The sequence below is a fragment of the Pocillopora damicornis genome, chromosome 13 (genome assembly GCF_964200805.1).
Source record: "Pocillopora damicornis chromosome 13, jaPocDami1.2, whole genome shotgun sequence".
NCBI classification, from domain to species: domain Eukaryota; kingdom Metazoa; phylum Cnidaria; class Anthozoa; order Scleractinia; family Pocilloporidae; genus Pocillopora; species Pocillopora damicornis.
Window position 1 is genome coordinate 14,984,692 of NC_142682.1, and position 21,232 is coordinate 15,005,923.

Below are 21,232 nucleotides of genomic sequence, written 5' to 3' on the forward strand. Positions count from 1 at the left end.
ATTTAAACTTCATTTCAGCTAACCTAATAAAGTGTGAAGCAAGGACCTCAGGAACTCACTGAATTACCAATTCTACTGAAGGTTAGTAATTGAAAATGTTCTATGCCTGTAACGTTTTTCCTCTCACAAAAGCGCCGCTTCTTTCCAACGAGTTCTTAGACTTTCAATCCTCAGACATCTGTAGAACATTGCCCCTGGCGATATTTAAACAAGAGAAGACTCCTTATATGAATACATTCCATCGATTGATTTAGGATTTGTTAGGCCCCTTTAAAGTGTCAAACAAGCCCACGTACGTCTGCATATATTTAAGAAAACAAAATTTGATTCACTTCAACTTGTTTTCAGTTACCCCATAAAGTGTTAGGCTAGGACCTCAGGAACTCTCTGAGTTCCAAAAAAGCGCCGCTTCTTTCCAACGAGTTCTTAGACTTTCAATCCTCAGACATCTTTAGAACATTTCCCCTGGCGATATTTAAACAAGAGAAGACTCCTGATATGAATACATTCCATCGATTGATTTAGGATTTGTTAGGCCCCTTTAAAGTGTCAAACAAGCCCACGTACGTCTGCATATATTTAAGAAAACAAACTTTGATTCACTTCAACTTTGTTTTCAGTTACCCCATAAAGTGTTAGGCTAGGACCTCAGGAACTCTCTGAGTTACCAATTCCACTGAAGGTAAGTAATTAAAAATGTTCTATTAATGAAGCACATGGGAAGAAAAACACGGCGGCAGCTCATGACTTGCCGATTTCGCTGATAATTCAGGTCAATTTTTCTCTTTACAACTGCATTACAATTACAATTGACTAATTGGCATGATTCGAACCTCCTTAAGGGAAACCTGAAAAAATATCAAACGATGTGCATTCGGAATGAAAGTGTGACCTGTGACAATTTCAAATGAAAGACAACAAGGTTATGATTCGAGGCGAAAGCAAAAGTTTGACAATAAGTTGGAGTTTCGAAAAAGGCTGAATGTGTATTTACCGTATCTTACGGTGCCACATCTTAACTTCGGCATAATATATGGGAGCAGCGTTGAGTCGCAAATGGAAACTTAAACAATTTTCCATCGGGGTTCCAGTTCTCAGATCAAGCAAACTCGAGTGATTTGAAATTGGGGACCTTAAGTAATCAGGACGGCAACGCCAAGGAGGACTTTGATTAAAAAATGAATTTCTGCCTTTAATTAGAATTTCAAAAATGGCTCCATGTGTTTACGTCTCATACGGTGCCACACCACAACTTCAGCATACCGTGTTAAAGAAGCGTTGAGTTCCAAATGGAAATCAAATAATCCGCCGTCGCGGTTTCGGTTCGGTTCGACGCAAGTTGTGGTGATTTCACGTTGTTGTTTTGCAGGGGACGGCTAGGAAATGTACAAAGTTTTAAGAGAGGATGTCAGCATCCATCGAACAAATTTGAAATATTGTGGCAAGTCTCCCAAAATTCGTTTTCTCTCCTACTTTCGTGTTTTGTAGCCCAATATGTTCTAATAATTGTGGTGTAGTTTTTTTGTGAAAATATATTTTAGTTTTCGAGAAATGATTTTTTTCGTTCGACCGCTCAAATATGCAAAATTTCACCGTGAATATTACCCGAGTTGTGTGACCTCATGTAACGAATTTACTTGACCTCCGGTATTTCTGCCGGCATAATCCTTTGTTTCATTATCTAAACTTAATCCCTTGTCATTATTGAAGCTGGCAAAGAAATATTTATTTTTTGGTGAATATTTTTGTCCGACGTACTTTTTCTATGTCGAAAAGTAGCATCAAAACACAGACAGTTTGATCGATATGACAGAATCTACTGAGCTTCTAGCTTTTAAAAGACAAAAGGATGGTTATAAAGTTACTGTAAAAATTTCCTTGTGTATTTGTGCTCTTCTATCGTTAGACTTGTCGCCACCTTTTACAGGCATGAATCACTACAATTTGTAAAGAAATCTAGCATAATACTCTTACCTTATTTATTTACGATTTTATGAGCTGTTACAATGATCAAGTTATGCTCTACCACATTTTAGAGGAGATTTGCTGACGAAACTTTTTTCTCTTCACCGAAAATCACATCAAAATTTGTCCTTGCTAAATTTCAAGTGTGCTGCACGTATTAGCAGCCCCCGAGGAACCCCTTTACATAAGAGGGCGAGGATCCCAATAAAATTATAAAAGGTACCTGAGTCTTATCCTTGTGGGAGTGGCAACAACTGATGTCTACCCCTAAAAAGTACCAATTTAAACACAAAAAATTGAAAAATCCTAAAAATAAAAACTCCTTTAGCGATATGCTCCAGAGGCTTAAGTCAGATCATTTAAGTCGTCCTAGTAATGATTATTTCAGGTATTTCATTGAGCGAAAAACATCTTAAAAGGTACCAGCTAGGTCTCTGGTAGTCCACTAAAGTTTGAGACATCGTAAAAGGTACCAGATCACTGATTTTGACCCCTGAAAGGTACGACAAGCATCCTCACCCATATCCTATCGCCTGATGACTCGTTTCGAATAATTTTACTCAGCTATCATGTGGCGACCGGGATGAACTCGTTCTTGAACAAAACTCATTCCGATGTCATGTAAAAGGCCCCTAAGAGTTTTTATTCCTAGAGCATCACGCTTTGCTCTCCCGCCAGAACACTGTAAATTTCAATATGCGCTGCTACTGAAACAACGATGACCGTATTTCTTCACCTTTAAGTCGAGCGATTTTTCAGTATTTGACACAAAAGTTTGGGAGATTTTTTCACAAGAAACGGGGTTCGGCTTATAGCCGAGGGTTTGGAATTCAAAACTAAGTACAAATTTAATGTTAATGCGAAATGACCGTGAATTCCGTGACAGCAGCGCTCTTTACGTGAATGCTTTAAAATTGACATGACAACAAAGTATTTCTGACCACCAATCAGATTCTTTGCTTCCCACACATTGAAAGACGATCTCACTCAACGCGGCAAAAACTCTTCTCATTTCACATTACAAATGAAATAATTGGTCCCTCTGCCGCGAAAACCACTCCATCGCTTGCTCGTCTAGTTCGGGACACTTGGGAGTGAAACGGCCCATTTTTGCACGTCTTGCAGACATCTTAAGCTTGCCAGTCGCCTGGTCTCGTCTCCAGCGTCGCACCATGGACTCGCTAAGTCCATAATCTCAAGCGATTTTCGAGCTGTTTTCTACAGCTTCAGCCTCCGCGATAACTTTTATCCTGAAAGCCATAGTATAAGAAGAGCGGCGTGCTTTTGGCATGATGAGAAAAATAACAGTGACGAAAGAGATACTCGCTTGAAACGTTAGTCAGGTTACAGTAACTGAGAGTATCGTTGTGTTTCTACAGTTGCGTAGTGGTATTTACATCTTCCCTGATTCGCTTTTTGTTATTTTGTGTTTATTCTCATTCATTAGCTTTTGTGTTCATTGACCCATTTCCCAATTTTTTTCCGTGAGGTTCGCTCATTCAAATGGCCGGTTACAATCAAGAATTTCGCTTTCGGCTTATAGCTGATGGTTTTGCGTTTTCGTTTGGACAACGCGAGTCTGTTGGAAGGTCTCTAACTTTTAGGGTCTCGGCTTATGGGTGAAGAAATACGGTAGTGACTACAAAATTAACATATTGTAATATTGTCAATTCAACATAAACAAAAATCTTCATACAGGGTAAATATTCATTTGTGTTGGTATCAATTATTGCGTGACTAGCTAATGATATACATGGGGTAGGGGAAAACACAACGTAAAACCTGGGCTTCTGGCAAAAAGTAATACTCAAGCGTAATCTAATAACCGAAACAGCTTACTGGTCTTATAAAGTCATAAATAAACAAGGTAAGAGTGTTAGTTTTTTTACAAATTGTACTGATTTATGCCAATCAACAGTGGCGACAAGTAGGCACACCATGTACATTTCCTAGTTGCTAGCAAGTAAATTTTGCCCGACTATGAGTTCGTCTCACGAAAGAACAACACAAATACGCAAGGAAATTTTTACAGTACTTTATAACCATCCCTTTGTCTTTTAAAAGCTAGAAGCTCAGTAGATTCTGTCATATTGGTCATTGTTAAAACTATCCTTGTTTTAATGCTACGTCGGACAAAAATATTCACCAGAAAATAAATATCTCTTTGCCAGCTTCACCACCACCGTAAAGGGTAAAAAAGCTGACGTTTCGAGCGTTAGCCCTTCGTCTATCGCTCTGACGAAGGGCTATCGTCTAATCGTAACGCGCCAAGTACAGATCCATCCACTACTTTCGTTTGGTCGACATGGAAATATTGGACTCTCTATGCAGAATTTTGCCGTGTAAGGAGTGCTTCGCAAGAGCAAACTCTTAAACGAAAAGGATGTGCCAGCCATCTTCGCTTGTTTTGTGCCTCGTGTGGCTGGGTGAAGGACTTTATCACGTCTTTCAAAGTCCCTAATTAGCGATGTTTTGAAGTGAATAGGAGACTTCTTTATGGCATGCGATCAATTGGCTGTGGACTCGCAGCAGCGAAACGATTTTGCAGGCTAATGAATATGCCTCAACCTCTAAGGCAAACACCGTATGCCTTGCATAACAAGGCGTTGCTCAAGGCAGCTAAAGCAGTTGCGGTGGAAACAATGACCAGTGCTGCAGAAATCCACAGCCTAAAACCAGCTTTCCAAGAAGGATTGGTAAAGTGTAGTGTATCTTGTGATGGCACCTAGCAGAGAAGAGGTTTTTCCTCTTTAAATGTTTTGTGTCACTGCCGTCAGCATGGATACCAGAAAAATTCTGGGTGTTGAACTCCTAAGCAAAGTGTGTAAGATGTGCAGGGAACGTGAAAATGATGCTGACACCCCTGAAAATGCAGCATGGAGGGCAGAGCATGAGCCAAAATGCCAGGCCAATTATCAAGGATCGTCCCAAACTTGGAACCTGAAGGTGCCATGCGTATATTCTCTCACTCAGTAGAGAAACACAAGCTTGTGTACTCAAAATATTATGGAGATGGTGACAGAAAGAGTTACAGTTTAATAAAAGAACAGTATGCTATTTATAGTGTACAAGTGCAGAACAAGGAGTGTGTAGGACATGTACAAAAGAGACTTGGCACTTCTTCACACAGATTGAAGAAGGAGAAGAAAGGAATGGGTGGTAAAGGAAGACTAACAGACAGCATGATTGACAAGTTACAGAATTATTATGGTATTGCCATTAGAAGAAATTCTGGTAATCTTCCAGCCATGAGGTCAGCTATTCATGCAAGTTTGTTTCATTGTGCTTCCTCAGCTGACAGAAAGTTACATTTGCAGCATTGCTCAGAGGGTCCTACCAGTTGATGTGGGTACATGAGGGATCGAGCCAATCAAACAACCTACCACAAGCATGGGGCTGGTTTACCCTTAGATGTTATTGTTGAACTGAAACTAATTTTTGCAAGACTTAGTGAAGACAATCTTCTAAGCAAGTGTCTTGATGGAAAGACACAAAATCAGAACGAGGCCCTCAATGCTATGTTCTGGGAGAGAGTACCAAAGAGTGTCTTTGTTGGCCCTGAGACCTCGCAATTGGGCATTTACGATGCAGTAGCCCTCTTTAATATTGGCTGTCAGGCTTCTGTAAAGATTCTAGAGGAACTTGGAATTTCTCCTGGCAATTATTGTACAGATGAGGCTTAGAGAGCTGATTCAATCAGAGTTCTAAAGGCCAACTACAAAGAGCAAGGAGTCATCAAATCTCAGCGGAGATTGCTCCGCGGCAAAAGAAAGAAAAAAACAATTGAACTGAAATTTTCAGTGACTTCTCTATAGTATTTGTGCTGTGATGTGAACTAGAAAAAAAGCAGTTGTATGAAAGTGCATAAATCTCATTTCAAATTTTTGAGAATGATTAGGGCCAAAATATTGTTCCTCTCAGAAATAAATTGTTATTGTTCTGAGAGATACTTTGATAGTTTACTTTTTGAGGTGTACATCATAGAGCTATCATTGTAGTTCATTTTGATACCATTTATAGGTTAATGGAACCTCTGGTCCTATAGATATTATTGTTAGTAGATAGGTACCTTTTTTCACCCTTGGGGGCCTGGAAACTTGTTGCCATGGTTACAAAATGTCAATCACTAGTGCAATTCGCAGCACTTTTGGATGATGTTTCCAATGGTACCATCATGAATTGGACCCAGTTAATATTGAAAATTTTTAAAATGTGAGTGGAAGACCACCTTAAGTTCAGATGATAAAACAAAGGATTATGTTGACAGAAATACCGGAGGTCAAGTAAATTCGTTACATGACGTCACACAACTCGGGTAATATTCACGGTGAAAATGTGCATATTTGAGCGGTCGAACGAAAAAAATCATTTCTCCAAAACTAAAATATATTTTCACCAAAAAATTACACCACATTAGCACATATTGGGCTACAAAATACGAAAGTAGGAGAGAAAACAAATCTTGGGGACTTACCGCTGTTTGACATTAGCTCTTAAAACGCACGTGCTGAAATATTGTTCTGCTCTCTTTTGTTTTGCCACGTCCTTGTTGCCGTCGCCGTCGTGGTTTGCTAAAGGTGACCGATTTCTCATGAGGGAGCGCAGCAAACTAGTAAGATAATGGGGAGTTTAAGAAAACAGCGAGGGAACGGCAACGGGAACGTCTCTAAACAAAAAGTTTAATGAGTAGAACAATGGCTGTGCACGTGCGCTGAATCTCTTTGTAAATTTCTTTGCGTCCTCTACAAAACAACAACGTACTATAACCCAACTTTGCGTTGTGTGGAAAACGTGGGCGACAACGGCTCTTTTTTTTATTTATTTCTAATTTAACACTGAGGTCTATATTCAGTTTCGAAATATTTTTGACAATGAGAAACAAACTGAACGACTTTAGAGTAGCTCGAGTTTCATAAGTAAAATATAGCTCGATAGCTCATGATTGAGCTATCGAGTTCAACACTAGACGAGAAATTCTACATCTACGCGCGCCCCTGTATTATGCCGAGTTTGAATATAACGCAGGTGACTCAAACTTGTTTGAACTTTGAAGGCCTTTAACGTCACCTTTATGACCGTTTCTTCTTGCAATATTATATTTAGGACACAGACAGAGCATCACGACAAAAGATGGATAGAAGCGAAGATACAAGAAAAGACGGCTTTATTTCTCTTCTTCTATTTCAATGGATGGACAACATCTTCAAGACAGGTAGCACAGGAACTATAGAGGAAAGCGACTTCGCGCCACTTTTAAGAGAAAATTCCACTGCTTCTTACAGCAAACGCCTCCAGACACAATGGGAGAAAGAGAGAGCTAAGAGCAAAGGCAATGGGAAGAGACCGAAACTTTGGAAAAGCGTCATTACAATGATATCTATCAAAGAAGCGTTGATCATGGTACTCCCTCGAGCCTTGTACGGACTTTGGCGACTCCTCAAGCCTCTACTTCTGGGTTACTTGCTTTCCTCTCTAATGGAACCTGATCCACATAAAAATCCTCTTTCGTATTGTTATGTCATAATTATTGGACTAGGTGCCTTGATTGGAACAATTTCCATGCGACACTCTTCCTATCGTTCAGATGTACTTGGTATCGGAGTGAGCAGTGCTCTGAAAGCTCTTATTTATCGAAAGGTAAACGCTTTTTTTTTTTTTCATTGATTTAATCTTTCCGGCCTATGGCGCACGATGCATAGGAGGTAACAAACGAACTCCAGAGCTATTTACCCAAGGAGGAATGATAGCTTATTCAAATTTTGTTTATTGGAAGGAAAAACTCGATATTTTGAAGATCAGTACTTGTGTGAGGGTAATTTGCCCATAATTTCCGTATATCTAATGATAATAATTCAGTACGATAATTTCGCAATATGAATTTTGACAGATTCTACAACTCAAGAGGGCTGATCTACTCAAATTTACAACAGGACACGTGATTGACCTGCTCTCAAACGATGTTCAGCGACTGGAAGGACAAACGTTAATGTTGATTCTCGGTAGCATTTTGGATCTCACCCTTGTCATACCTGGAACTGTATTTTTTCTTGTGTATTTAATTGGTTGGCAAGCTCTCATGGGAGTCATATGCCTTTTTTTTCTGGTGCCGTTTTTCGTAGCGTTATCCTCTCTGTGTGCCACACTTCGCCGGCGCACAGCAGCAGTTTCAGATAGGCGCTTCTCTTTGTTGAACCAAGTAATTTCCGGGATTCGCGCCATTAAAACACATGCGTGGGAGGATGAATTCAGAGGGAAAATAAAACGGATACGAAGGTAAGTAGAAAGATGTACTAACTGATTGCGAAGTAGTCGGGAACGCTGTGGCAAAATATTCATTGCAGCTCAAATGAAATGAAACAAACCGAAGTAAAAAAAATCATATATTTCATTTCTTTGTGATTTCGTTTCCTCGAAAGAAGAACCTGCTCAAATTTACTTCGCGCCCATATCATAAGGCTTAGCTCTACCACCTACTTAGCTCGTACCTCTACCACCTTAGCTTCGTAGCTAAGGTGGTAGAGGCACTCGATTAACATCTAGGGGACACACACTGCTAGCTTTTTTCCTGTAATTGCTTTAAAAGCAGCTTACCCGCCAAGATCCTTTCTTCACACCTGTTTTGCGACCCCGCTACTGGAAAAAAAAACAGTCGCGGAAAATTTTGACCCAGAAGTTCAGATGTATACGAGTCTATTGCAAGCAAACTTTTTTTTCGTGTGAACAAAGCGATAATACTAAGCGGGCAGCACAGCACTATCCATATAAATTATTTGGATAGTGCTGTGCTCCCCGATTAATCCAATTAGAGTTCATTTTGACATCTGGTATACTAGTTGGCTTATTTTCAGTGCACTGAATCCCAGACGAAAAGCCCAGCTCAAACAGTCACTAAGATCATTGTGTAGTGTCCTTGTACTTAACCCTTCAAAAGACATATGAGAGCCGAATAATTGTCAAGGGACTCCTTACGAAATGCTAAGTAAAAACCTGGCGCTTCACGTAACAGAAACCGGATAGGCTTCGGCCCTTACGAGAGTCAATCTCTTGTTTAGACGTTTTTCACAATTTGATAAGGTATTTAAGGTAGAGAAGAATAACAGTGCATTTATTCTGTTTGCAGTGATGAAATGAAGATTATCCGTACGAAAAGCAGTGTTCTGTCAGCCCTTGCTGCCTTGGAGTATACTTCAGTGCCATTTGCGATGCTGGTGTCAGTCATGACTCTGGTGCTAACTGGTCAACCCCTCACGCCTGTTAACGTGTTTATGCTTCTCTCTTTCGTCAATGTAGCAAGAATAAGCCTTTGCATATACCTACTCTATGGTACCTTGGAAGCATACGAGGCTTTTGTTTCACTTCAAAGAATCGAGCATTTCCTTCTTCTGAAAGATTTAGCCGAGGCCTACTATGATCACTCCAGCGAAAGCACTGACAAAGGGAGAGGGAATGTATCCGAACTGACGAGAATCTCGTTGGATCAACACGATAAAACTGAAGAAAATCCCCGTATTCTTGTTGATCAACAACACAATATGGCCATGCCAGCGACCCTGGAAGTGTCAATTTTAACATCAAAAGAAAACCTTAGTGATGATGTGTTTATTTTGCAAGATGTCCAATTTTCTACGGCGTCACAAGAATTAACAGTCATCACAGGTTCAGTGGGTAGTGGAAAGTCTACTCTCCTCTCAGCTATTGCGGGTGAGGTGTCAGTCGCAGAGGGAACAATATCCTGGCCATCTTCCCTTGTTTATGTGCCACAGACACCGTGGGTCTTCTCTGGAACAATAAGACAAAACATCTTATTTGGTCAACCTTACAACGAAACCAGGTACTTCCAAGTAGTTCAAGCATGCGCCCTGATGGAAGACTTTCAGAAGTTTCCAAAAGGTGACGAAACGGTTGTAGCTGAACGAGGCGTGGCTCTCAGTGGGGGCCAGCGTGCACGAGTAAGCCTGGCACGTGCGGTTTACATGGATGCAGATCTGTACCTGCTGGATGACCCTTTAAGTGCCGTGGATACGAAAGTTAGTCAACATATCTTTGAGAGATGCATTAAAGGCATATTGTGCAACAAAACCCGACTGCTAACGTCCCATCAAGTAGAACACATGAAAGAAGCCGATGAAGTGATTGTGTTGTACAAAGGACGTTTGTTGGCCAAAGGTACTTTCTCCGAGCTTAAAGAGAAGGGTGTTTTTGATTCTGCACTTGATCCACTTAGCAAAAAGCCTTTCAGAGACAGGAAGCCCAATGCGAGATCGGTTTCGGAAAAGGAAAAAAACTCAGAAGTCAAGGATAAAGCAATGCCTGCACCAACTCAGGACAAGGAGCTACAAATATCAGACGAAGACCGTATAATCGGAGGAGTGACTTTAAAGATCTATTGGGACTACTTCAAAAGTGGATTAAACGCTATGACGATTGTTGGAGTTATCTTCTTGTGCTTCATCACTCAAGGTAAACTTGATAGGTTTTCATTCTGTTTTTAGCGGAAGCCTTCGTTTAAGTTTCAGTTTCTCGCTAGTTTTGTAGACTGAGACTTCATCATAACTGGGTATGTTTATCTTTTATTCCATTCAGTCTTTCAGACTCAAGAATTCGAACCCTCTATTGCTTTTACCTCACCGGTGATTAAGATATGTCAATTCTTCGGCGAAGTCTGCGGAAAATAAATCTTCCAAGTGGTGAATAATGGCTGTAAATATACTAAAATCATATATGTGCACTACAACATAATGACCAGCTCCCAGTTGGCTTGTTAGCTCAGTTGGTAGAGTGCTGCACCGGTATTGCAGAGGTCATGGGTCCAAATCCCATACGGGTCTGAATCTTTTTCAGGCCTAATTTCAACTACTGGTTCAAAGCTGTGGGATCGCTTCTATATCCTTTTCTTTAACTGCAGTGAACATATATGATTTTCATGTATTTACAGCCAAATAATTTTTCCTTACAACGTTACCCCTGAATCACACATTAAGGTCACGAGAATAAAGGAAATGATCACCAACTTGAGAGGCTCTTGATTGGCAAACAAATTCTCCTTGTCAGCACCTTAGGAGGGAGAAGTTAACTCACACTTGTCTTGTAATTCCTTATATAAATTTTGATACTTAACCCTTAAACCTCTGAGAGTGACTAGCATCTAGTTTCTCCTTAGAAAATCACCCCTCAGTGAAACATTAAGGTCACAAGAATAAAGTAAATGATCACCAACTAAAGAAGCCCTTGATTTTTTAAACAAATTCTCCTTGTCAGGGCCTTTGGAAATGTATAGAGAACAGTATGGAGAATATGCATACTGATGTTAAGGTGGAAAGAGTTAAGCTGCGAAGTGACAAAGGAAAATTTTCAGAAATCCCGCAAAATTATTATCGTCGCTTTTGCCACGTTTTTATATCTACCAATTTTTGATATCTCCATCCAAAAACGTGTCTTTTGCCACGTTTTTATATCCACCAAATTTTGACATCTCCATCCAAAAACGTATCTCTTGCCACGTTTTTATATCCACCAATTTTTTACATCTCCATCCAAAAACGTATCTTTTGCCACGTTTTTATATCCACAAATTTTTGACATCTCCATCCAAAAACGTATTTTTTGCCACGTTTTTATATCCACCAATTTTTGACATCTCCATCCAAAAACGTATCTCTTGCCACGTTTTTATATCCACCAATTTTTGACATCTCCATCGAAAAACGTATCTTTTGCCAACTGATTCATCTTACTTACTACCTCTTAACCCTTAAACTCCCATGAGTGACCAAGACTGAATTTCTCCTCACAATATCAATACAATATCAAGCACACAAGTGATGAGAATAAAGAAAAATATCACTAAGGGGATGTTAAATTGATCCAATACCAAAGTCTCCAAACTAACATCAAAAGAACTGTATGGCAGACAGTAAGGAGAATTACTAATGAGATCTTGGGAGTTAAAAGGTTAATTTATACTATTTTTATGTCCTCTCTTTTTTCATAGTGATGATAGTTTCTCCTGACTTTTGGCTTTCATCTTTAACTGAGAAGAGTCAAGAAAACCAGAAAGACAAAACAAACCTGATCATATTTGGTTGTTTAGTACTTGGATCCTTCATATTTGCCGCTGCCAGAGCATTTTGCTTTCTTCAGGCCGCCGTTAGATGTTCCGAACGTCTTCACGATAAGATGACGGTGGCAATTCTAGAGGCGCCTGCTTTGTTTTTTGATTCAAACCTTGTTGGCAGAATTCTTAATCGATTCTCTAAAGATACAGGCTGTATGGACGAGGTGTTACCCAAGGCGTTTCTGTTTGCTATCCAATTAGTCTTGGCTATGCTCTTTTCGATTCTTGTTCCAACCGTCGCTAATCCATGGCTTCTATTTGTGGCTGTTCCTATGGCAGTAGCAGTCGTGTACATCTCTCAGTACTACCTGAAAACTTCCAGACAGTTGAAACGATTAGAGTCTATAAACCGAAGTCCTGTGTTTTCACACATCTCGGATACCATAGATGGGCTGGAGACTATTCGAACAAGAGCAAGACAAAAAGATTTTGAGGAACAGTTTTACAGGTATGTCGTACAGTATCAACCAGTTGTACTTTACAATATCAAGGTTTAAGAAAGATGATATTTGTCTTGTCACGGGAGAGGGACAGAGAAACGATTTGAATATCTCGCGCTCTGATTCTCTAATACTGAGCAACACAGAACTTAAACGATGACCTAAGTGATTCTTAATTCTTACTCATCGTGCGTTCTGCACATTGATAAAATCAGCAAAGTCGAAGAACGCATATTGCCTTTTGGCTCAAATACCATGGCTTTTCCTGGGGCTAATTGTCCCCTTAAGTGATTCACAGTACTGTAAAACGTAGCCAACAGATGGCCTGGAAATAGATTGGTGAGCATCAAAGAAGAAATTTATTCTGTTTAGTATGAAACTTTACTGTGAACTTGCACGAGAGTAGAATCAGGAGTTAAGTCCTTCCGATTAGGTGCGCATGCGCCGTGTTAATTTCATCTCGCTCCTTTCAGATGTCAGGATGTTCACACTCAGTCGTATATCATGGTGCTGGCCTGTGAGAGATGGCTTGGTGTGCGTATGTCATTCCTTATCTCCCTCCTGACGTGTTCAGTGGCTCTGGGGGCGATCTTTGTTTCTCAAGATGCTGGTAGGTATCTAATAGCATAATCCCCCACTGACCACCTGTCAATTGAGAAACTTATCGCATCACAGGATGTCTGTAGTTGGACAGAGCCCTCTGATTACTTCTCTCAAACCATTTTCCTCCTGTTTGCAAGACGTTTGGTACATGCCACTCAGTGTTTATTTAAACAAGCTTCTTAATCTCGAGATTAATTTATTGCAAAATACGATCATTTTCTATCGGACCCTGTTTGTAAAATGCAGTAGTAACTATGACCAATATTTTCAGTGGATTTTGAAATTATTCGTTAGATGTTTGTTTAAAGATTTTTCTATTACTTTCATCTGCTACCTAATAACTTAAAAATGCTCGTATTTGACTAACTGATTTTCGTTTTCTAACACCTTAAACAGATAACTAATAAAAACATAGAGTGTTAATAAAATGTTCATGACATCGATCCTTTTTTCTGTTTTATTCTATGAATAGCGTTCGCTGGACTAGGGCTTGTTTACGTCCTTGAGAGTGTAGAACTGATGGATTACACTGTCAGAAAAGCAGCCGAAGTTGAGAATTTTATGACGTCAGTTGAACGAGTTATGACGTACACCAAACTTGATCATGAACCTGGTTACAAAGTGAAAAAACTTCCCCCGGAACACTGGCCATCAAAAGGAGATATCACGCTTCAAGACTTGTCAATGACTTACTACCCGGGGGGACCTCAAGTATTAAGGAACGTTAATCTTCATATAAAAGGTGGAACCAATGTTGGTGTCACAGGGCGAACGGGAGCCGGCAAGTCATCTCTAGTGGCAGCTCTTCTGCGCATGCCAGATGCCCAAGGTGCCATAATGATTGATGACATCGCAGTAAAGGACATTAACCTTCAAGTGTCTCGGCGATGTGTATCCGTACTAGGCCAGCGTCCTGTCCTTTTCAGTGGATCTTTGAGAGAAAATCTCGATCTTGTAGAGCAGTTCCAAGATGTGGAGTTATGGCGAGCCTTAGAGATCGTTCAACTGAAAGAATTGGTGGAAAATTTGGAAGGAAAACTAGATCACCAGTTGTTAGAGCATGGTGCAAACTTCAGTGTAGGAGAACGACAGCTAATTTGTTTGGCTCGTGTTCTTTTGCATAAAAGAAAAATTGTCATCCTAGATGAACCCACTGCACATGTGGATCCAGACACAGAACAAACAATTTGGAGGGTAGTGCGAGAGAAACTGAAGGGCGCCACAGTAATCACCATAGCTCATCGACTGAACACCATCAAAGACTGTGACTTGATTTTGGTCATGAAAGATGGTGAGATTGATGAGTTCAACAAGTTTGACTGCTACTTGAATGCATGAACACGTTAAGATGAATAACAAATAAAACTACGATCGCCGCTAGAATAATAAAGTACGATAAAACCATCTTAGAGTATTTGCAAAAATTGCTTCATGAACTAACCCTTTAGTCTCATTTTTGCTCTCACTATTTGTTCACCTTAAGTCATTAAGAGCGAGTTGAAGTGCTCTATTTGCTCCTAAGGAGGCTCCATATGGTTTTTGACCGCGCGAGATCCGGACGCGAACATAGCAATGTTAACAAGCAAACCAAGTATTACTTTTGCTAGCGATGTTTTGTTCCTGTATTTACTTGTGCATATCCAAGGCAAGGGTTGATTTCAATCTAGAAAAACTGACAATTTTTGGGAAACTTTTTTTCACCAACCTGAACTCTTACCTTGGAGTATGATTTATGTCACGAATTAGTTAAAAAAGACAAGTATGCCATAGTTTCAAAGACAGAAGAAACGATCGCTCAGTGAAATGAGCCGCTTCATTTTTTTTTTCTTTTTACTGTTAAGATACAGATGTAAAATTGACATTCATTGTTTTGTTCACTTCCAGTTTATATTTGAAACCGGCTAATGGCATTACTAGTAATAACGGTCTTAAAGGCATTTTTGCCAATTAAATGTTTAATGAATAGTTTCATCTTTCTCGACGGACTTTAATGCTTGTAACAGTTAAACTATACGAATGAAGTTATTAATCAAGCACTTGATGTGTTTGTCCTTTTTTTTTATTGATCTAACACCTAAGATTTAAACCCAAACCGTTAAGGAGGCAAGATAGGACAATCGATCATAAAAATCAGGTACAGCAACTTAAAATCTTTTAGTTATCCTGGCAACACGAAAAGTTTGGAAAAACTTGCAATCAAATGTGGGATTACTCGAGCTGGTGGCCCGGGGTTGTTTTGACAACAAGCCATTCTCGCTCTCTTAGACTCAAACCTATGAACGATGAATATCAAAGCTACTTTATTAAAAAAGAATGTGAACCCGTTCAAGCATTAAAGTAATATCTTAGGCGACGCGACGAACGGTGAGTGTATTACGCTTGTAAATGAAGTATCTGAAGATCATTCACTAATGAAATATAGGAGCGATCAAGTAAAGAAAACCAAATGTGCCGACTCCTGAATTCCACGGAAGCTACGTGTTTTTGTGCTACTCGCATACACCTTCCGAAGCTTTGGTTTCACAGACTGTGAAAATATAAACATACACGTTTGTGGAGGTACATTGGACGGATTCATTTTTGAGAGTATTTTTCCAAATTATACTCGTTTCAACGCGTTTGTATTGGTTTAAAGTTTTAATGAACTGAATTTGGCGAACGACGAAAGATTTCTCAGCTTTTACTGTGAAACACAATACAGCAAAAAGTAGCATTCATTCATGTAGAAATTAACATCCTCTTAATATTAACTTATTGTTAACTTAGTCTTCCCCTTTTGTGGTCATTGCACCTTGTTTATAACCTAAAGTCTAAGTTATCTCTTAGGTTTGTGACAGTTACAGGGCTGATAACTGTTCATTTTGGTGAAACCAATCATACAACTTGTGTTCTCTATATCTTCTATTCAACATTGTGATAAAAATTGCTACTGCACTGATCTTTTCTTACAAGGTGTCAGTAAGGAAATTGCCAATCAATGTAGAGGAAGGAAGAAAACATATGCTGTCAATAAGTAGATGTAGTGAAAAATAATTTGGAGGCTGTTACGGAGGAATAGCTGCAAGCAGAACCCAGATGCATTGTGCAGCATCCAGGAGAAGGAGACGCTTGAGTAGAAGGAACTGCGGACTTCTTTAGTACTAGTTTAGAGCTGAAATCCAGCTAGTTTTACACGGAATCCTTCTTAGTTGTCAGCTGAGAAATGGTCGCTCCAAATGTGACTTGAACTTGTCGTTCAGCAATTAGCTTCTCTTTTCATTCGAATAAATGCAATCCACTCTTTCATCAGCTGGAAACTGGTAAGGGCTTACTCCGTCTGCATTTGTTTTGTTACAAAACTTCACTACAAAGTGCTTCCCTGGTTTTCGTTCTCTTTGCTTGAAATCCTGTTTTGTTTTTTTTTTTCATATTATAAATGTCAGTGCGTCTAAGAGTGGTACAGTTTTGGATAACTTGAGCAGGAAAATATCCATATTTTAAAGTTCAGGTTGTATTTGAGAAACATTACGTGCTTATTATTTCCGTAGCACGATTGTGTCGCTGACTCGGTTCGCTGTTTTGACCAAGACACTGCGTTTTATACTGTGGGTGTGCTTTAAAGGTTTCCTCTCTCGGGCTTTCGGCTTGTTTTATTTCACGATAAACGAGCGTGAGTAATTTTCTGTTCACGCAGCTGACAGTAGCACATTTTTTAAACGAGTAACCTTGCGGAGAAGATTGATTTCATTATGATTCCCGGCCGCAAAAGAGAAACAACGCTTGAGTGTAACGCTCATAACAAGGCGTTTCTTGTAACTTCGGTTTACAGCATTTTTCTGTTATTATTCACTTCCTTTGGAAATGAAACTTAGGCACACGAATGCACTATATATGCTGTTTGATGTTAGTTGTAATCATCTCTGAAGAAGTCTCAGCTAGAGACGAAACGCGTCGGAAGAAATAAACAAAAAGTTACAACAGCCAGAAGTCTTCTTTTGTGCTGCTCACTAGACTCCGTTAAAAATTATACAGAACGGACAAATCTTTTACATTTTCGGAACGTGTAAAAAGCGTTTCGTTCACGAAACCAGATGAAGACCTCCTACAATAAGCGACAGCACTTTGCGCTTATGTCACGCTGACTAGAACTGATGGGCTTGAGGTCACAGCGATATACACCGGAAAAATCTTGAGTTAAATGCTTTACGGCTTGAACTAAAAAATATTTCTCTAAGTAACGGACTCGATAATGGCTAAGAGTAAAAAAATATATATATGTATATATATAGTTTTTTTTTAACCGTTATTTGGCATGGCTGCAATTTTACTTGGCTCTGAATACAGATACGCGATACGTCGGTTTCGAATAATTAAACGAGATATATTTGATAGAAAATTGTCGCTATTACCGCTGAGACTTGTTACTCCTCGACCGTAATACTTCACTTAATGATGTTTTATCCTATTGCGAGTCTTAAAAAAGCTTTTATAGACTTAAATCACTCGTCAAACATAAGTTGGCCCTATAAGTTTCGTTTATTTTTTAGACCGCTTCGTGTGCATTTTTAGATCGAATTTTCGAAAATGCACGTAATTTGTCGGCCGGCTATTCTAGAAGTTCGCCGAAACCACAACATGTTTTTATGCTCCATGCTCTTCTACCCTATTTTATTCAGTCTGGATAAAAATATCCTGGGAAAGAAGTCGGAATTTTGCGCTGAGCCGAGATAAAAAGTTGCATAAAGATTACGTCGAATTCAATCCTTTATTCCTAGGAACTAGACCCTGTGAGCAGGGTAACTGGGATACCTGGATGGTATTGGATCCTTGGGATCAAATGTAGTGATACTACGGGTGTCGGAATTGTATACTAAAATAGTGAGCTCAAGTCTGGCCAAGGGCATACACCTATTTCAAAAAAGGTTGTCATCAGGTGATAAGTGACAAGTCATTCCAAGACGGAAAGGAATCATGGGTCTTTTGCTAATTGATAACCTGATGGTTATTTTCTGGCCGACAGCCAATTGATAGGGTTTCTCAAGGAGCTGTTTTTCACAATTACCAATAGATGTATGATGCATATACTATTCTCTCATTATCATCAAGGATGTGACAAAAAAAAGACAAAAGGTTTTTATGTACTATTGTTTGATCTCTTTCAGGGTAAAGTGTGTCATTGGGAGTGACATTGATTGAGCAATGTGCCATAGAAGTCATTTAAGAAGACGATATATGTATAGCAATATGATGTTTTTGAATGGTAAGTAATATTTGTAGCTTTCAGAGCAGGTGTAATTTTGGCAAGTACAATATGTAATTGGAAAATATATTGTCAGTGAAAATTATAGCTACTGTCTTGATTTTTATGGCAGCTGAAAGCTGGAGAGAAAAATACACCTTACACCTTAACATGAGTATGTATATTCTCCATACATTCTCTATCCACCTTCACCCATTTTGTTGTGGACCACTGACCAGGAGTACCTTGGTGAAAAAACTGATAAGCGAGAATGGGTAAGTTGTGATAACTTAAACACAATTTATCGTAAGTACAAATAATTTTGTGAATAACGAAGCTAGATGTTCCTACTACAAAATAAATGGCTAATAACGTATCTTTTGGTGAAAAGGAAAACGTCACAAAAACTGCGCAATTAGTTTTCACAGCAAACACCTTTCAATCTGTTTACGATATACCCTTGCAAATTAAGAATATAGCTACAGTCATAATTTCCTTAAAAACATTGCAGTTGTCGAATTTATTGTTTTCATATTTTGTCAACGAAGAATCTTTTTATAGGGAATCGAGTTGTTGCGTCACTGGTAAAGATGTGCATTTGTTGTTTACTCTTAGAATTAAGAGTTAAATCAGAGCCAGAAAATAATCAAGGTAAGATCACTTTCTTTGTCGAATTTTCTTTTCTCTTCTTACGTGATACAAAACGAGTAACACCACAAACTCATGAAGAAAAAAACAACCATATTTTAAGATTGGCGAACATGTGAGTATTACTGCCTTTATTTCCCTTTGAGAATGTAAACGTTTTCAGAGATTTGGACGCTATTTCCTCTTCGTATTTTCTGTGTGTCTATTCCACTAGTTTAGCCAATAGTTCCATCTCGCAACTTGGTTAAAATCGTTGCCATCACACCTCGACTTGAACAACGTTTTAAAATAAAAGTAGTTCACAGAACACGTTCGTGAAATGTCTTTGCATCGGCACTAATCATTTAAGTGATGAGAACTGCAAGCGGCGAGGATGAAATTCAAAAATCGTGAAAATCGTGAAATGTCTTTGCATCGGCACTAATCATTTAAGTGATGAGTACTGCAAGCGGCGAGGATGAAATTCAAAAAGCGAGCTAAAGAAGTTCCAAACGACAAACTCCAGGATTCCAAATAACACAACCTCAGCAACTAGTGGAGACGTGAGTCTTTCAACGAAATAGAAAAGTTCATTTTTAGATGCCTATAATCTTTACAATAAAAATACAGTAAAAAAATTACGTTTACCGACGATTTATTCTTGTGTTGTCCCTGGTCAGAATAGGTTTTGTACTGATTTAATTTGTTTTGACAATTCTCCAGCTATTCATTTTCATAGGCAAATGTGCAACTTGATGCACGAACGCGATACGCTAAAACTTATTTGGAAGATGAAGATTGCATGCTGTATAAAATAAACTTTTCTTTACAACTTTTTGGCTATCGTTTTGTCTTTGCTTTAGCAAAATATTTGGTGAAACATTTAAGCATAATTGTGCAACTAATCGAAGAACCATCAACTTCGTGATTAATAGCACGAAAATATAACCTAGTAGAAAGTCAAACTAACAGATTTTCCTATTAAATAAGTGAATTTTTGTGAAGTTAAGTGTCACAGATAAAAACGTAGTTCACAATGAAACACCGCATAAAAATACTTTCATTTGTTTCAATTGTCAAGTTTGAAGTTTGCAAAGAAGCGTTGCCATATGAGAACAATCCACCACAATTTCGCTGTCGAATATTCAAACAAAAGAGCTCTTAAGGAGGTAAACATCAGAGAAAGAAATGGTATTTTTTTCATCTTTGAAAATCCGCAGAAATAAGTCAAATATTTAACGCCAAACACAGGATTTGATAGAGTCATGACAACATAATGTATTTGTGAAACTCTAAAATGAAAATAACCAAACATTTTCTCCTTATTTGACGGACATTCCAAACTAAAGACAATTAGGCGCGCATTTTAAAAAAAGGAATTCTTTGACGAGAAAAGCAAAATGAAGGCGCCAACTATTTTCTTGCACTTAATAATGTAATGTTAGCAATTACGAGTGTTGGTTTGGATTCTCTATTGCCATCACTGCCGCATGAAACACATTTGTGGTAGTTGATTTCCACCAAATATCGACTTTCTGTGACAAAAATATTTCAGCGAATACCCAACAGGTTTTATAAATATTTGTAAAGTACATGAATTCACAAAAATTTGACTTATCAAAAGTACCAAACTCTCTAAACCTTAAGTGGATATTGAAAGAACATTTAATCATGCCGTATGTTTTAAAGTACCGTTTGACGTACATAAATAATCAACACATCGATGCGATTACTTACCCTCAAAATTTCACTGTCAACACTTCCAGGTTTTAATCACACAAAATAACTCTTAGTCCTTATCTACAAATAATCACAACGAAAGTTGTCATTACTCTATTGTTAGTGAGTCTAGTATAATACAGATCAATTAAAAGAAAATTAGATGGATCTGGCATACCTTGTAATCTAAAGTTGCAATTAAAAAAGCGCTAATATGCATGGTAAAGGAGAGAGAAATGTTTTACCAGTAAAATATTTTTGTTTGTAAAAATGACCAGCTCAGAGGACACTTGAAGTGAGCTAGTGTCGTAAAAGCCGCATGGGTATGATTTCACATATCTACAAGCAACAAATTTAACAGAGGCTCTCAATGAGATCAACCCCTAGCCAGAAAGGATTAAAAAGATTTAGCCGACACATAAAAATTGCGAAAGGTTAACCGATACTCGTATAAAAAGTTAACTGTAAAAGAATTGGTATTATCCGTTAGCTATAAAATGGCCCGCGAAATTTTAACCGTCAGCCGTAATCGCCTCCACCCTTCCA

The 21,232-nt window shown here is 38.7% G+C and overlaps 2 protein-coding genes and 1 long non-coding RNA gene across 4 annotated transcripts; all 3 read left to right on the top strand.

Moving 5' to 3' along the window:
• Positions 1-7: 7 nt before the first annotated feature.
• On the top strand, positions 8-15,155 carry LOC113666333 (ATP-binding cassette sub-family C member 4-like). Of its 2 annotated transcripts, XM_089190802.1 has the most exons (8): positions 8-81; positions 621-682; positions 7,069-7,602; positions 7,853-8,238; positions 9,086-10,425; positions 11,957-12,527; positions 12,993-13,129; positions 13,595-15,155. In XM_089190802.1, the coding sequence occupies exons 3-8, from the start codon at positions 7,096-7,098 to the stop codon at positions 14,458-14,460; spliced, it is 3,807 nt and encodes a 1,268-aa protein (XP_089046928.1). In that variant the 5' UTR covers positions 8-81; positions 621-682; positions 7,069-7,095; the 3' UTR covers positions 14,461-15,155. The 2 variants fall into 2 exon arrangements, with proteins under 2 accessions (XP_089046928.1, XP_089046929.1); XM_089190803.1 differs by lacking the exon at positions 8-81 and having other exon boundaries at positions 544-682.
• On the top strand, positions 4,735-5,417 carry LOC149035649 (uncharacterized). Its single transcript, XM_089190806.1, has one exon. It carries the CDS (start codon positions 4,866-4,868, stop codon positions 5,307-5,309), a length of 444 nt encoding a protein of 147 aa, XP_089046932.1. The 5' UTR covers positions 4,735-4,865; the 3' UTR covers positions 5,310-5,417.
• A 3,075-nt stretch (positions 15,156-18,230) lies between the features above and the next one.
• LOC149035650 (uncharacterized) lies at positions 18,231-19,092 on the top strand. The gene is made up of 3 exons (XR_016182487.1): positions 18,231-18,361; positions 18,474-18,615; positions 18,956-19,092. It is a non-coding gene; the product is annotated as an uncharacterized LOC149035650 (long non-coding RNA).
• Positions 19,093-21,232: the final 2,140 nt, after the last annotated feature.

What these genes read in the sequence shown, in the direction of transcription:
- LOC113666333 (XM_089190802.1), top strand. Translation starts at nt 7,096, where the DNA reads ATGGATAGAAGCGAAGATACAAGAAAAGACGGCTTTATTTCTCTTCTT. An exon ending in AAGCTCTTATTTATCGAAAG is followed by an intron (nt 7,603 to 7,852) that starts GTAAACGCTTTT and finishes GAATTTTGACAG; the next exon opens with ATTCTACAACTCAAGAGGGC. An exon ending in TTTGAGGAACAGTTTTACAG is followed by an intron (nt 12,528 to 12,992) that starts GTATGTCGTACA and finishes CGCTCCTTTCAG; the next exon opens with ATGTCAGGATGTTCACACTC.
- LOC149035649 (XM_089190806.1), top strand. Translation starts at nt 4,866, where the DNA reads ATGCCAGGCCAATTATCAAGGATCGTCCCAAACTTGGAACCTGAAGGT.